At 48.0% G+C, this 13,984-nt stretch overlaps 1 protein-coding gene across 1 annotated transcript in view; it reads right to left on the bottom strand.

Annotated features, from left to right (window-relative positions):
- LOC144150843 (isatin hydrolase-like) overlaps positions 1-11,819 on the bottom strand; it is a 58,987-nt gene extending 47,168 nt beyond the window's left edge. Inside the window, exon 1 of the mRNA XM_077682198.1 lies at positions 11,571-11,819. Coding sequence (XP_077538324.1) covers positions 11,571-11,606 — 36 coding nt within the window. The 5' untranslated portion in view covers positions 11,607-11,819. The remainder of the gene's footprint in view (positions 1-11,570) is intronic.
- Positions 11,820-13,984: the final 2,165 nt, after the last annotated feature.

Genomic DNA, 13,984 nt, shown 5'->3' with positions numbered 1-13,984 from the left:
GATGATGAATTCTGCTGCCAGGAAACAAAAAGTTTCGCCTTTCCAAGACAAGCTCGCAATTTCAAATGCCGTCTCCGCCAGCGAGAAAGAAGAACGTCTCCAGTATCCCCGCTAGCACCGTCTCACCAATTTTGAGTGCAGAAAAGAGACTAAAGTTCATCAAGTTCATGAAAAGGCGCCCTTCCAGCGCTAGTTCGGTCCTTGAAACGAATTAGGGCACCAAGAAGTCTCAAAAGGCAAAAGTGACACCTAAGTGCTTCTTTGCAGGGCCGTGTAGTGACAGCTACTGGGAAAGCAGCTGGCGCAAATCACGCAGTTTTCGCTGTGAAATAAATCCTTGAAGAGTGAGTTTACCACCACCGATCTGAATTTCACTTTAGGTTTGTCACCATTTCATTTTGTCATTTTGGTTTCGTTTCTGCTTTATTCACGCGAGCCTAAACACGAAACCGGCATGTAACGAAAACCTGGGTGCAACGAAACATTGGGAATTTCAGTCGACTTCTTTGTATCCCGATTTAACGGTATTTGCCCCATGTCGGCCGTGAGACAGAACCAGCGCAGGCTACGTGCGTGCCGGCCACAGCTCCGACTTCGTCAATAGTTCTCCCTCAACACCGCATCGGTATGTCCCAACGACCCCCTCGTCGTCACCTCGTGACATAGCGTCCCGGTCGAGGCCGTTGTAGGTGAGAAAGTGTATGAGCAGGAAATGTGACATGAGAATAAAAAAATTAGCAGTGGCTTAGCTCGGCTATGCCAGGATGCACGTAGCGTTGCTGGTTATTGTTAGCTTTCCTGGTTGTCTAGGATTAGCTTGATAATCATACTTACTGCTACTTCAATGACAAAAACGCGGTATACGCATCATGTGACACGTGTATATTTATGAAACGGCTCCGGCGCAGCGTCACCAATCGCCCCAGATCTAAGCTGGTTCCACAGACGCACGCCGGTGTTGCTGCGACGCACGAGCCATCGGTTCCACACCCGGCCACCCCTCGCATGATCATAAAGTGGACCGGGCCGCCACGTGCGGAACGGAGGTCGGCGAAGGCGCTGGGCGCGTGGGGTGTGTGAGAGACGCCGGGCAGCGAGCAACGTTCTGTGCGCCGTGTCACGTCACTGCTCATTGCGCATGCGCAGCATGGCTCTTCAGGAGCCACGCGAAACTGCTCAACCTCGGCCAGTGTAGCTCACGCTACAAAATGAAGGAGTCGTTGCCCACAAAGAGGTGATTAGCTGGATGAACCGCGGCCCCATAACAGCCGTCTAGTCTACCTCGTGTCAATGTGTATAGGTCGAACACGAATGATTGTTCTGCGTTGTTTTTATGTGTGCGGCTGTGTAAGTAAATAGCTGGTGTATAAGTGTGCGTAAAAAGTAAGGCGCAAACGAAGAATGTCTCATGTACACTATAAAATTACTTTGCTCAAACGCACAACCTTACGGAAAATTATACTTTTTTGGTCAGCCTGTCTTTCCGCGTACACGTTACGTCCTTATTTCGTAGTGACAGGCAGCAAATCACTTGCTTGGCAATAACGTCCACCGACCTGCTGCTGCTTGGCCTGCCGGTCGTTACGTGACTGGCGAATGAGTTGCAGTATCCCTTGTTGCGCGAGACGGCACTTAAAAATGGTTGCATTATCGCAGTCGACAAACGAGTGCTCTAGGCACAATACCCTGTTGCATGGAAATTTATCCGCCCTCAAATATGTACGCAATTTCATGTAGGCAAGAATTTAAGCTATATGGAAGCTCTTCTCGGCTCTTGCATTCACTTAGTATTGGTTCAAATTCCCTCTTGTGCATTTACTATTGGCGGTGAGATGTTTGAGTGGCGCCCCCTGGCTCTGACGTCAGCTTAGGGACTCGCGCCGCTGTCGTCTGCTGCACTCGCGCCGCTGCTATACGGTCGCGCCTCGGTCGCCCGCTTGTGAGGTGCAGCAGTGCCTGTGCTAGAAATCGCCTGATTTGATGCTTTAGTGAATTAAAAGGCGTATTTCCAGTAATTCAGTCATTTGCCAGCCTCGGACACCTCTGAATAATTTCAAGCTGCATCCCGCGCAGGTTTGCAACACACGAGGAGACAGAGAACAACTTTCTTCAGAGAATCGGTCAGATGATCGTGTGTAACTCGTCCTTTCTACCTTATTTTCGAGTTTCAGTGCTCAGAGCTCATCGATAAGTATTCAAAATACGTAGGCTTCCATAAAGTATTTTTGAGATGCTCTTATCAAGACTGAACAGTCTAATATGCTACGCGCCAAAGCGGGTTCCTACACGCGCATCGCACAGCGGGAAATAAAACGGCTATCTTCTATTTCTTTCGTTGTTGTTTACTTGTACATATCAGATGATTATTTTTTCTGTGCCCAACGCATTAATTTCTCTACACCGTCACAAACGTTTTATTAGGAGGTTTGGGGATGTTTGGGAGGCTCATAAAGTTCGTGTGGATATTTTCTTCACGCTGTAAGGCATACAGTGCCTTCTTCAGAAATTGGCTTTGGTTATGGCTGCGTACAAGAAGGTGCATATTTTCAGCGCGCGTTGTTTATTTACATGCAAAAGTGATGGGAAGATGCGTTCTACGCCACCGCGAAACGGCGCAAGCAACGCTGTCCAGAGCACTCGAAGGCGGCTTTTGTGCCCCGAATTTCTATCGTAACCATCATTAGAGAGTTTTAGTATAGCGGAAAGCACCACTTTAGCGTGCCCATAGCGTTAGCGGGCACGCTAACCGTAGCATAACGAGGCGCTATCCGTTCGCGATTGCGGCCCGCAAAACGTTAACGCTACAGCTAAAACGTTATACTAAAACTCCCTATTATCGTTATGAACTGAATCTCAACCCGAACAGTTGTGACATTAATAAGGTGTTGAAGGCTTGATATACTTGCTAACGAACGCAATAAATAGTATACGTGACGGTTTTCAGTATAACAAGAATCGAAACCGATGAATATGTCCAAGCAGCTCTTTATTGTTTTCCAAGTCTTTCGGGCGTAAAGAACAGCTCCTGGCCTACTCGGGATGAACTGTCTTGTCCTGGATGGAGGAGCCCGCCCACAAACGAGCTCGATTTTACAACAGTAAAATCGAGCTCGTTTTATTTATTTATTTAACAAAATAACTTTTGTTATTTTGTTAAATAAATAAATAAATTATTTTGAAAACTTTATTTAACAAAATAAAGTTTTCTCCCCTGCTACTCCTCATCTGGAGTGCAGTTTTAATATAACGCATATGTTAATATTGGGAAGATATGGCTGTGGAAAATGTACCGACATATCCTTCGAGGTCCGAACAAACATAGCGCTACTGTATTTTTACCGTACACGTTACTCGTTTTTCTCAACAAGCATCCATACTGGTTAGCAGCCTGTTGTAAAACCAGCATGCGCCTAGGCACACAGTAGGTTATTTGGAACCCGATGTACATTTTTTGCATCCCATAATGCATGTCGGCATACCTTCACGCCATGACAACGTAAATTGATATAATACAATACTTTCGAGCGTTCGGCAAGGTTGCAAAAACTGTTTTACCACATACGATTACCGGGAATCGTAATGCCTCCTGCGAAAGCCGAGAGCCCCGAAAGCCTGGATCCGAATTCGTCTTTCATTTTCGCTGACTTTGGCTGTTCGCTTCGTTCGAAGGATTGCTGGCTACAGGAGCTGCCTAGCTCCGACTCTTCGCGCTCCGCACAGGACCGGCTTCATAGGAATTGGGCGACGCCAGCAATGTTTCTTCCAGAGCGTTATCAAAAACTAAGCTTTGAATCACACCTTGAGCTAGTGTATGCGATTTTAAGTCTTTTATTATGTTAAAAAGTTACGCACACGCAAATTCTGGGGCGGACAAGCACCAAAAGTCAACCGAGCGCCAAGAAACAACAGGGAGAGCGAGGCCGAGTGAAGCAGACGACAAATGCGAGAATCCCTAAGCCGACGTCACGGAGACGCGCTTCGCAGCGCCGCCCGTGGTCGCGCTCACCGCCAATAGAAAAAGCCGCACTCTTTGCAGTGGCGGGACAAGTGCGAGGATGGTACGCCCTTCAGTTTAATTGGACAGTCGTGATGATGAGAAGCAAAACCCAGCGCACGCGGGAAATAGCCGAAGCTTATAAGATTATAAAGAGCGGAGACACGTGCGTGAGCCATCCGTTAATTTAGCTTACATGATGATGATGGTTGGGGTTTTTTGGCGCAAGGCCAGCTGGGGCAAAGAGCGCCAAACAAAATTATACAACAGAAAACAGTGGTTACTAAAATGTGTAAGCCAGAATAACAGTAAAATCAAATAAAACCAATGGAGATGGCTGGTGTATAGGGCCAGTGTTGATTACGCATGATAGGATATGAAGTTTAAAAAGTTAACATTAGACAAATATTTAAAAACGCGTTGCACAGAGACGATGGCATTGTCACCCAAAAACAAGGAAGGGTGTAACGGAATGTGTTGTCTGTATAGTTCCTTGAAGTGTCTGTGTCTTGTTGTGTCAAGTGCCTTGCATGTAATTAAGATGTGGACTACAGATAGGCCCTCCCCACACCTGCTACACATGGGTCTTGGAGAGCCAGTGAGCAGGTGTGAGTGTGTTACATGTGTATGGCCTATCCGCAACCTAGCTAAGGTAACTTCAATGTGTCTGTTGTGTCAGTCACGGTAGTGTATGCTCCAAAGTGTGGTTTTATTACGTGTAACTTGTTATCTGTTTGTTCACTCCAGTGTGTTTGCCATGCGTTGCGAAGTTGGTGTCCAATGTGTGGCTTCATGTCTGTGTACGGCACTGTTGCTATGTCCACTGTATTTAAGAGTGTACCAGCAGTGGCCATTTGATCTGTGGTTTCATTCCCGGCTATTCCGCAGTGGCCAGAAACCCAACATATTGTTATTCCAAGACTTGAGGCGTATGCCGACATAAGGGCCTTAAAAACAAGATTGATTACATAATTTTTTGAGCGTTTTCTTGACCATACCCAGCTTTCTCGCTCAAAATTACAACCTCTCGGGAACCTAGAAAAACCACTTTAAGGAAATGATATTTGGCATAAAGCTAGAAGTGAACTCGAAGATTAAAACGCTAAAAGAATATTTCAGATTTCTGAATAATTTTTTGTGTAATTCGCTGTCAAATCAAACTCCCCATGCATTTCTATGGGATAGTTCCCATGGCTCAGGAACCCAGTCGCGCAAAGTGCGCGACTTGAAACTGTGCACAAAGTAACTATTCACCCCAAATATTACCTCTGCAAAAGAACTTTTCATTTCGCTAAAAAATTGCAGAGCAATCACTTTTGAAAGGACTGCCATGAGCGGGAAAGCTGCACATAAAAAGTGCACGTACAACACTAAGAGAATCTGTAAACACTATGGACTTTGAAATTTGATGTTGAACGATGTGATGTAAAACAAGTAAAATGCCGTGTGCTTCAGCCGTAAAAATGCTGTTGTGGGAGTTCATTCTTTTACACACGTTGAGGTTCGGCCCATGCGCAGCACAAGACACAGCCGTAGCTGTCTTTGAGGCGTCGCAGTAATACTCTGCGCATTGATACTTCTCCTTCAGGAAGAGGAAATGCTGAATAATGGCTACCCTTGGTGCCCTCTTTTTGTCAAATTGCAGAAAGGACAAGTCACAACAAACTGCCCGGAGTTGCCACGGCGCAATAAAATCAGTAATGGGTGTGCTGTGGATGTGTGAAAATGACACAGCCAGCTCAGAAGCTTCTGCTCTCACTCTGAGAGGGAACGGCATGGAAATGGATGGACGATTTGCAAAGAGCTGCTCTGATGATGCATCATGAATGATTGAATTAAAAGGATGATTTGTCATACACATGATTTTAGAGGCATACAACAAGTTAGTGTATGCCCTCTGGTAATACAGGGACCATTTGTGACACTCTGCATAGAGGCTCTCAACGGGGCTAGTGCGAAAGGCGCCACAGGCAAGACGAAGCCCCAAATGAAGCACCGGGTCAAGCATTTTTAGCGCCGTCTTCGTCGCAGACCCATACACAACACTGCCATAATCCAAGCGAGATCCTACCACTGCAGTATAAAGCCGCAGGAGGAGCTGCTTGTCAGCACCATAAGATTGGTGTGACAGGACTTTAAGAATGCTCATTGTTTTTAGGCATTTGTGTTTGAGGTGTTTCAAGTGAGGGATAAATGTGAGTTTACTGTCGAATATTAATCCCAAAAACTTCTGTTCCCCTCTGACAGGGGAACAGAACAAAAACTTCTGTTCCCCTCTGACACCATTAATAGAGATATCAGGGTCCGCATGAATTCCGCGCTTCCGGGAGAACACAACGCAAGTACTTTTTACAGGGTTCAGTTTAAAACCGTTTGTGTCCGCCCAGCCAGCAAGTTTGTTCACCCCAAGCTGGACTTGGTGTTCACAAATTGAGAAGTTACACGACTTAAAAGATATTGGGACGTCATCTACATATACAGAACAGAAAATTGTTGGTGGCAATGCCTTCCGGAGCGAGTTCATCTTAACAATGAATAGTGTGCAGCTCAGGACACCGCCTTGAGGAACGCCATTTTCCTGCACATATACATTGGAAAGTGCACTGCCAACCCTCACTCGAAAGGTCCTTTCCGACATGTAGATAGCGAGGGTGTTCAGCATGTTGCCGGAGACACCAAACGACTTGAGGTCACTCAAGATGCCTTACAGATGATGAGGTTGTTGATGATGATTTAGCTTACAGATGATGAGGTTGTCTGCCTAGACAAGTGGGGCGTCTAAGTGGTGGCGGGACATAAGTTTTTGTGAGCCGTTTGTGGTTTTTAATCTCACTTTTTTGCTCATATAACACGCGTTTTTTTTTTGAATAAAAGTTCAATTGCTAGACAGCGCTTGTGTCGTACGTCCTTACTCTTATTGTCTGGTTTTTGTCTGCGCTGACCATTATGTACGCGCTCCAACTCGTCCAATTCGCTACCTCATTACACTTAAGCCTGCTTACGTGGTTTGGGGGCGAAAGCCTAGCGATTGTCAAAGACTTCAGAACGCCTACATGGTGTTTGCGTCTCCGTCTTCTTTTTAATCGTCTTTGGACGAAAATTGGGCAGGCTAGCCGCTCTACGATGCAGCTTCCTCACAGTCGGTGCTCTCCTGCACGTGCACCCGTTCTACGCAAGTGCCGCCACGTGCACCCGCCACGGCACACGATCGAGCCAAGTTAGGTTTCATTCTGGGGGTTAGCGCTGCGGTTAGCGCACCTGGCTGCTGCTGTGGTGGCGCCCCGGGTTCGAACACCACGCGAGCCCAACTGCTTTTCTCTCGACAGCGGTGGCCATCTTGGTACCATTTGTTTCGACACCGGTGACAATGACGACTACAACTACAGTCACTTTTCGCGTTTGGTGAGACACCCTTTCTCCTCAATAACTGGCTGCCATTTTCGAAAGCATTATACATGGAACAGGAAAGGCCTCATCTACAACAAACTCAACAGGCACAAAAAGCGCAAGGGTTAAACAGTGGTGCTAAAAGCAATTACGGAGATCTAAAGAGAAAAAAAATACAGCCAGGCCAACCGACGAGTACTCGATCTTTGCAAGATGCCCATGCCCGAACGGAGCCATCTGCACTGCACTATCATTCACCGCGATCTAAGTGGGCGGCATCGCGAAAGGTGCCATGAGCTCGAGCCGTAGCCGGCTTGATGCGATCTGCGTAATGACTGCTGCAGCGTGGTCGCCACGCCTGTTTGCACGTCTGCCGCGGGCTAGGAAAGAAAATATCCGCATTCGTTTCTCGACCAATGCATGCGCGCGGGCTAGTTATGCGCTCTGTCGGTGGGGCTACGTGCGTTGCGAGAAGGCGCGATCTACACTTTGTCGCTTGCGGACACCATGTACTTCGGTCGGTGACGCTGTGTACTGCAGACGGCGCGTACTGTGTACGGCCCGCTGCGTACTGCTGAAGGTGCGTAGACAATGGTATCAACCAAACCCCCACTGGTGCGAACCCGGAAGTGCGCTACCGTCTATTAAGAAAGATTACGCAAAGTAGCAAGCAACACAAGTACGACGCGAAATACTCCTGGGCGCTTTCGCGGTTACCAGGAGTAACAGACACACAAACTGGGACGCGGGCGCTCACATACACACGCGCACACGCTCAGAAAGGTTGCGAACGAGTGGATATAATCTGGTGACACCCTTCATATCCGTGACAACAATAGCAATTAAACTTAAAGGTAGGGGGAGGGGGGTGGGAAACTAAACAGTAGCCAGGCTCCGGTTGCTTGCTTTATTTACGAAGGCAGAGGGATCTCCGTCACCAACTAATAGTGTTTGGCATGCAGTGGTTTGTATAGAAGACACTCTCACGGTTGAAGAAGCTCGAACTAGAGGATTTAGAATTCAAACGAGCATATACCGGGGTAGAAGCTATTACCTTCTGAGAATCTGCCAACACTGGTAGCTTAATGTATGGTCGCTGCTCTTGCGCCCGTTGTTCTTATGGAGACGAAACGCACAAACGCTCGCGCGTCGAGGCTTCGACGCACCTTAAAGATCCCCAGGTGTTTGAAATTAATCCGGAGCCCTCCAATACAGCGCGCTTCATAGCCCGGGTCTATAGCTTCTGTGCGTGTCATCCCCATCCCTCCCCACAAAGTAAAGTAGAGAGAAAGAAAACACTGGAACCTTATTCCCTCGTATTTCGCATTTACTCTTTTATACAGCGGCCGCCATTTCGTAGACGGGGCTACAACACCAAGTACGGCGCTTTCTGTCAGTATGGGGCACTTGTGGCTTTAGCCTTAAACGGGGAAATGATGTGTTAGGCTTCTGCCCCTGCCCGACTGTTTAAACACAGATGCTGTACAAGTTCCACAAGTGAGATGAATTTATATGTTGTCGCCTTAAAATACCGAAGGCGTTACATTAGGGATTCGTTTTAGCGCATATTTGCAACCCATGTGTGTAAATGTATGGTGCAGACGAGAACAAAAACTGCCAGCCTCACTGTCGTCTCCCCACAATGCTCACAAAGCTACGGCAAATCGCAAAGAAGACGGTCGCAAAAACAGGCGAGCTGCGGCTCCACAAAATTCCTCGGCTGGTGTTATTTAAGCCTCTTTAAATGTCACGGTGGAGAACGAAGGCTCTATTTCATCTCATTTTAAATGCGAAGCGTTTCAGCAGAGAGGAATTCCACGAAGCTGTTGTGCGATATTTTCTTCCGTGGTCCTACACGAAGGCACGGTGGGGTCGTGGCTAAGTCTTTACGAAGACGTGCACGGAAATTGTAGCAGCCGTGCGGCGAAGAATGTAGACGACGCAGTTCTCTGCCAGGTCGTCGTTCGCCCTGTTTGCTTAAACGAAGCAGGGACGCCGTTGCGCGTTGTGTTTAGCTTTCTTGCCTGCCCTTGGATGAAGCCATTCGGGCGTGAGCAAACAACAGGCCGCAGAAGACGGCCCACTGCTCCGGACAGCCTTGCTTGAAGGCTTGTGGGCGTTGACCGCGGACAGCGCGAAGGCTTGTAAGTACACAAACGAAACCGGGCACAAGGACGGAAGGAAGGAATTCGATTACGAGTGGCTTATGGAGGTGCCAACAAATGCTTCCCCCATAAAAAGCAATTGCAATGTTTCAGGGTATATATCTGTGAGGTTATATAGATTTCTTGGTTGAGACATGTAAGCGAGTAGCTGCATTGATTTGAGCGCGTTAATGTCTGGGCTGGAATAGAAATGCTGCGGGTATGCCGCAGTCGGTTCCGACTTGATGCCGACCATGGGTCCGAACCCGGTCCTAAACTAGTCGGCCTCGCATTTAACTGCCACATCGGGAAAACTGTTTGTGCGTCCATTTGGGCTGTGTCGCTTGCACCGACAGTCTGCGCCACTTTTGAATGAATGAGCTTGCGAAAAACGGCGATGCAGAAATAATTTTTTCCCTCTTCGCTCAGTAAACGTTTTACCTATTTACCTACCTACCGATATGTATAGGCAACCAGCTATTGAAAAGGTTTAAAATGATTTCTAAATACCGTTCCGTACCCTATCCAATGTGGAGATTATTGTACTGCTTACCTGTTGTAAAACTTTGTGGATGAAACTTGTCTCGTTTTCCTCTGAGCGAAAGAGCTATGAAGCATCATTACTTATTATACGTCCACGTGTTTCTCACTTTGGGAACGTGCACATTAGTTCTGAACATCCCTTTCACACGTGTACGAGTAGTATGATCTACGTGATTGCGCACACCTGATACATGCTCTAAGTTCGTGTTGGGCATCCACCAACGATTTTTTTTAGCTCACAGCATTGGTCTAATACTCTCAAGATATTTTAGGCGCACGCCTGCGTCAAAGAGATGGGCCGGCATAGCCCCACTTTCCATGCGACGTTAAGAAGGGGCGTAATGGAAGGCCACTGCATTTAATTGTAAGCGTACATATTTGACCTCGCTACTGCTCACTAAGGTGAGAAACGTGAACGAGAAAACACTGTACTTGACAGCAGTGGACGTCACTCGTTTCGCCCGAAACCAAACGGGCTTTTCCCTTAGCCCCACTGTCGCGAAAACGCACATGGACCTGACATTTAGAACAGCGGCAAGTTTTAGGCAGCCGCATTAACTAGCCCCATCATCAGACTGCTGCTGAATCCGGAGCCCTCAAAGGTTTTAACTTCGTTTAATCTGAAGTTAACGTATTCGCATTTTATCCATTTTTTGAGTGTACACTCGGCGAGGAACTGCCCCGTGCGCGTATAGAACAAAGTCACACATATACCTCCACTTGAGCACGCTGTCCATATTCGCGGGGTTAAAACATGTGGAGTAGCATCCCTTGGGCCGAGACATACCTACCGGCGTGATTTATGTGCAGATCTGTGAGAACTAGGGAAGCCGGTTCTGTTTAAACTTGCCTACGCTGGAGCAGCTTAGCAGCGCATTTCAGTTCTTTCAGGGACGATTTTAAAGAGTTGTTCAATTTTAAGCGAAAAGCTTTCACATATTCGATATTGGAGGTGAGTAATTTCGTGTTCATGAAACACTTCTACCATATTCAAGATACAACGAAGCTATCGGCTTAAATATACGGTCAGTGATTATGAATTGCACAAGAATTATTGGACGTTCTATGAAACATTTTTTGTGCGTTCCGAAATTTCACGTATCTAGATTCTAGACAAATTTTTCTAGGTTTCTAGACTATTTACCTGGGTCATCTTAATGATCTGAGAGAAATTTTATGGGTGGAAAATGTCACCAAGCACTGCACAGACGAACCGCGGTAAAATAGTTTTTTTTCCTGATCATCATTCGCAAAACATACACAGGTACGTAAAAGCCCACAGATGAAGCAGCGCCAAACGAAACGTGCAACAAAACAACCTGGCCTTGGTCGGAACACTGCCGAGTGAAGTTATGCATATTGATTTCAAGCACCCGGCACGAGGCGCGTATGTGCGTTGCGGAAAGCGCAAATATAACAGGAGGCGACGGCGCGTGACCGGGCGGCCGGCCGGCGTTCAATGCGAGCTCACACACGCGGACGCCGTAAACAGAGACACTTACCCAGACGCCGAGGAATCCCATGCACGCCGTCGCCATGGGGGTATCCCAAACGACTAACGGCACTTCGACGGCGATACCGCGCTAGTGAGACAGGGGAGGGAGAGAGAAGCCGCCGGAGGATCTGGAAGGGGGAGGACGAGGAATCGGCCAAGACAAAGCGCGAGAGGTAACACTGACGCAGGGAAGAGGAAGCGTGAAGGGGAAAGGAACGGGCTAACCTAGATTGCCCTCCTCCGTAAACACCACCCTTGCCTCGGCTTGTCTCTTACATGGCACTCCGCAAGGCCCTGTCCTCTCCCCCGCACCTTTCCGAAGTGGTCCAAGAATGGGTTACCCGGCTTTGCGAGCTACATGTGTGTTCCGAAGAAGGATGATTACTCAAGGCGCGTGGCAGGATTAACGGCGCCCGTGCACGGTTGTCTATACGAGCGGTCGTCAGGCGACCTAATAGTAGACGGCTGCGAATCGCTTGCACGAGGCCCGGTTCTCTTCGCGAGGCTGAGGCTTCCGCACCCACCACCCAGAAACAGTGCAAGTGGCACGTGCATTGGTGTACCGCGTGTGGCCAATCAAGCGCGCGCCTCGGGCCGCCGAACCGGGGGCGGAATTCTCACTTGTGTACATTCCATCTCCGTTTCAAGGCGTTCATTTCGAGCGAGTCCTCACTGGCTGAAAACAGACGACCGGATGTGACGCAGGACAGGCAAGGCTTCCGTGTGAAGCTTCTGTGCATATCATTGGTCAGAGGCCTCGCTGGTGCAACTGTGTAACGATTGGAATAGGCGCGAAATGCACATTTTCGAAAGAGACGTAACTCAGAATTACAGCCCTGGTGCCCTGGTGCCATGAAGAGTGGCAGGAAATACAACTGCCCTTTCAGGAAATTCAACTTGTCATAAGAAAAACACAAGGTTTCCAGCTGAAAACTTTCTCGACCTTTCTGCGTTCACCCGTACCGCTGCTTGTGCACACAACGATGTACTTTTGTAGCCGTAAGGTATGTAAAAGCCCTTCCCTTGCTGTCATTGTGACATAACGCGGAAATGTTGCATCTGCTTCTTACTTAAACTTCCTATCCGCAACCCTTCGCCTCATTCTCTCCTTTGTGGCCTTTAATATTAAATTGGCGTTGAGAGAAACTGATCTAAAAATCTTGGCAAACAAGACACGCAGCGTTGCTGCACACGAAGGCTGATGGGGGCTACGCTTGGCTTATTCCCACGCTTTGACGAAGGACGTAATTGCTATGCCGGCGGTTCCGCTTGCGGCGACCCCCACGAATGCGTAAAAAACTAGTGCAGCCTGTTTAACAAACGTTATCAGTTCTCGCACGAAGCGTTTCGCAATTTTTTATCGCTTCAATTCACCGAACTCATGCTATCGCATTTTTTCCCACTGTGTCCAGGCGACACGGTGGCTGTGAGTTCTGCTCCTCAGGCTGCGGCAGCCACGTTTATGGTTAAGGGCGTAAAAAATAAAAAAAAAATTGCAGCCTGTGAATACGACGTCAGTGGGACACTCAATGCAATTGCCAAAATCATCTATTCGTTCCATCAGGTGAGAGGCCAGGGTTGGTAAAGCATGCGCCGAGTACTTTTCCGCAAATTAGTATTTCTTTGTTCTAAGTGCAGAGCACTTTAGGCGCTCGCCTTGTCGTCCTAGCTCGCTCGCTCGACCCAAGTATATAAAGCACCATGGCGGCGTCCCGGGATAACGCTGTTGTTCGCGGCGTACCCCAAAGGCTTCGAAAGCCAAGCGGTTTATATAATCATTAGCGTTCGAAACTCGTGAAACGCTGGCGCTTGTCATACATCTTCCCGTTGATTATCGCAAAGAAAGCTATAGGTACATTTCAGGAAAAAATATACGTAGTTAACCGGCAGCGCCCGCGTTCCTGTAATTAACGACGCCCTTTAGGTTGGTTTCTACGACAGTAAACGCAAAATGTGGCAGTGCAACGCCGGCACGTGCGGGGAGAAAAGCACAAAGAGAACAGAACTCCTGCTGGCGCAGTTTCAGGCAGGAGGCGCGCGAGCACTGCGAAGGCGGGAAATTTGAATTGCATGGAGTGGTAGCAGTAAGAGGATAACGGCGGTACTGTCCATTATGGCGAATCACTGCTCTGCACTTAAGACAGCTTTCACATTGAGTAGAACGGCTTTAATTGTTTTTTTTACTTCGCCCTGATGCGGCGCGCACTGGAGGCAGCCCGGACAAGAGGCCTCCTGGACTTAGGAGGCTAACCGCGCCCTTATACCCATTTCCTTTGGCTCATTAAACGTTTTGCCACCACCACCACTAGAAGAGTGAAATAAAAATGGCCGCCATCCCGCGATGCGAAAGTGGATGTCCAGCGAAGCTGTTTTAGACCACTGCACATGCTGATGGAGGAGGGTATAAGGGCGCTTGTCGCT

Source organism: Haemaphysalis longicornis, unplaced genomic scaffold (genome assembly GCF_048455015.1).
Source record: "Haemaphysalis longicornis isolate Haplotype H1 unplaced genomic scaffold, Haemaphysalis longicornis Haplotype H1 scaffold_80, whole genome shotgun sequence".
Lineage (NCBI taxonomy): Eukaryota > Metazoa > Arthropoda > Arachnida > Ixodida > Ixodidae > Haemaphysalis > Haemaphysalis longicornis.
The sequence above is the reverse complement of the archived record's forward strand: the minus strand, read 5'-3'. Positions and strand labels throughout refer to the sequence as shown.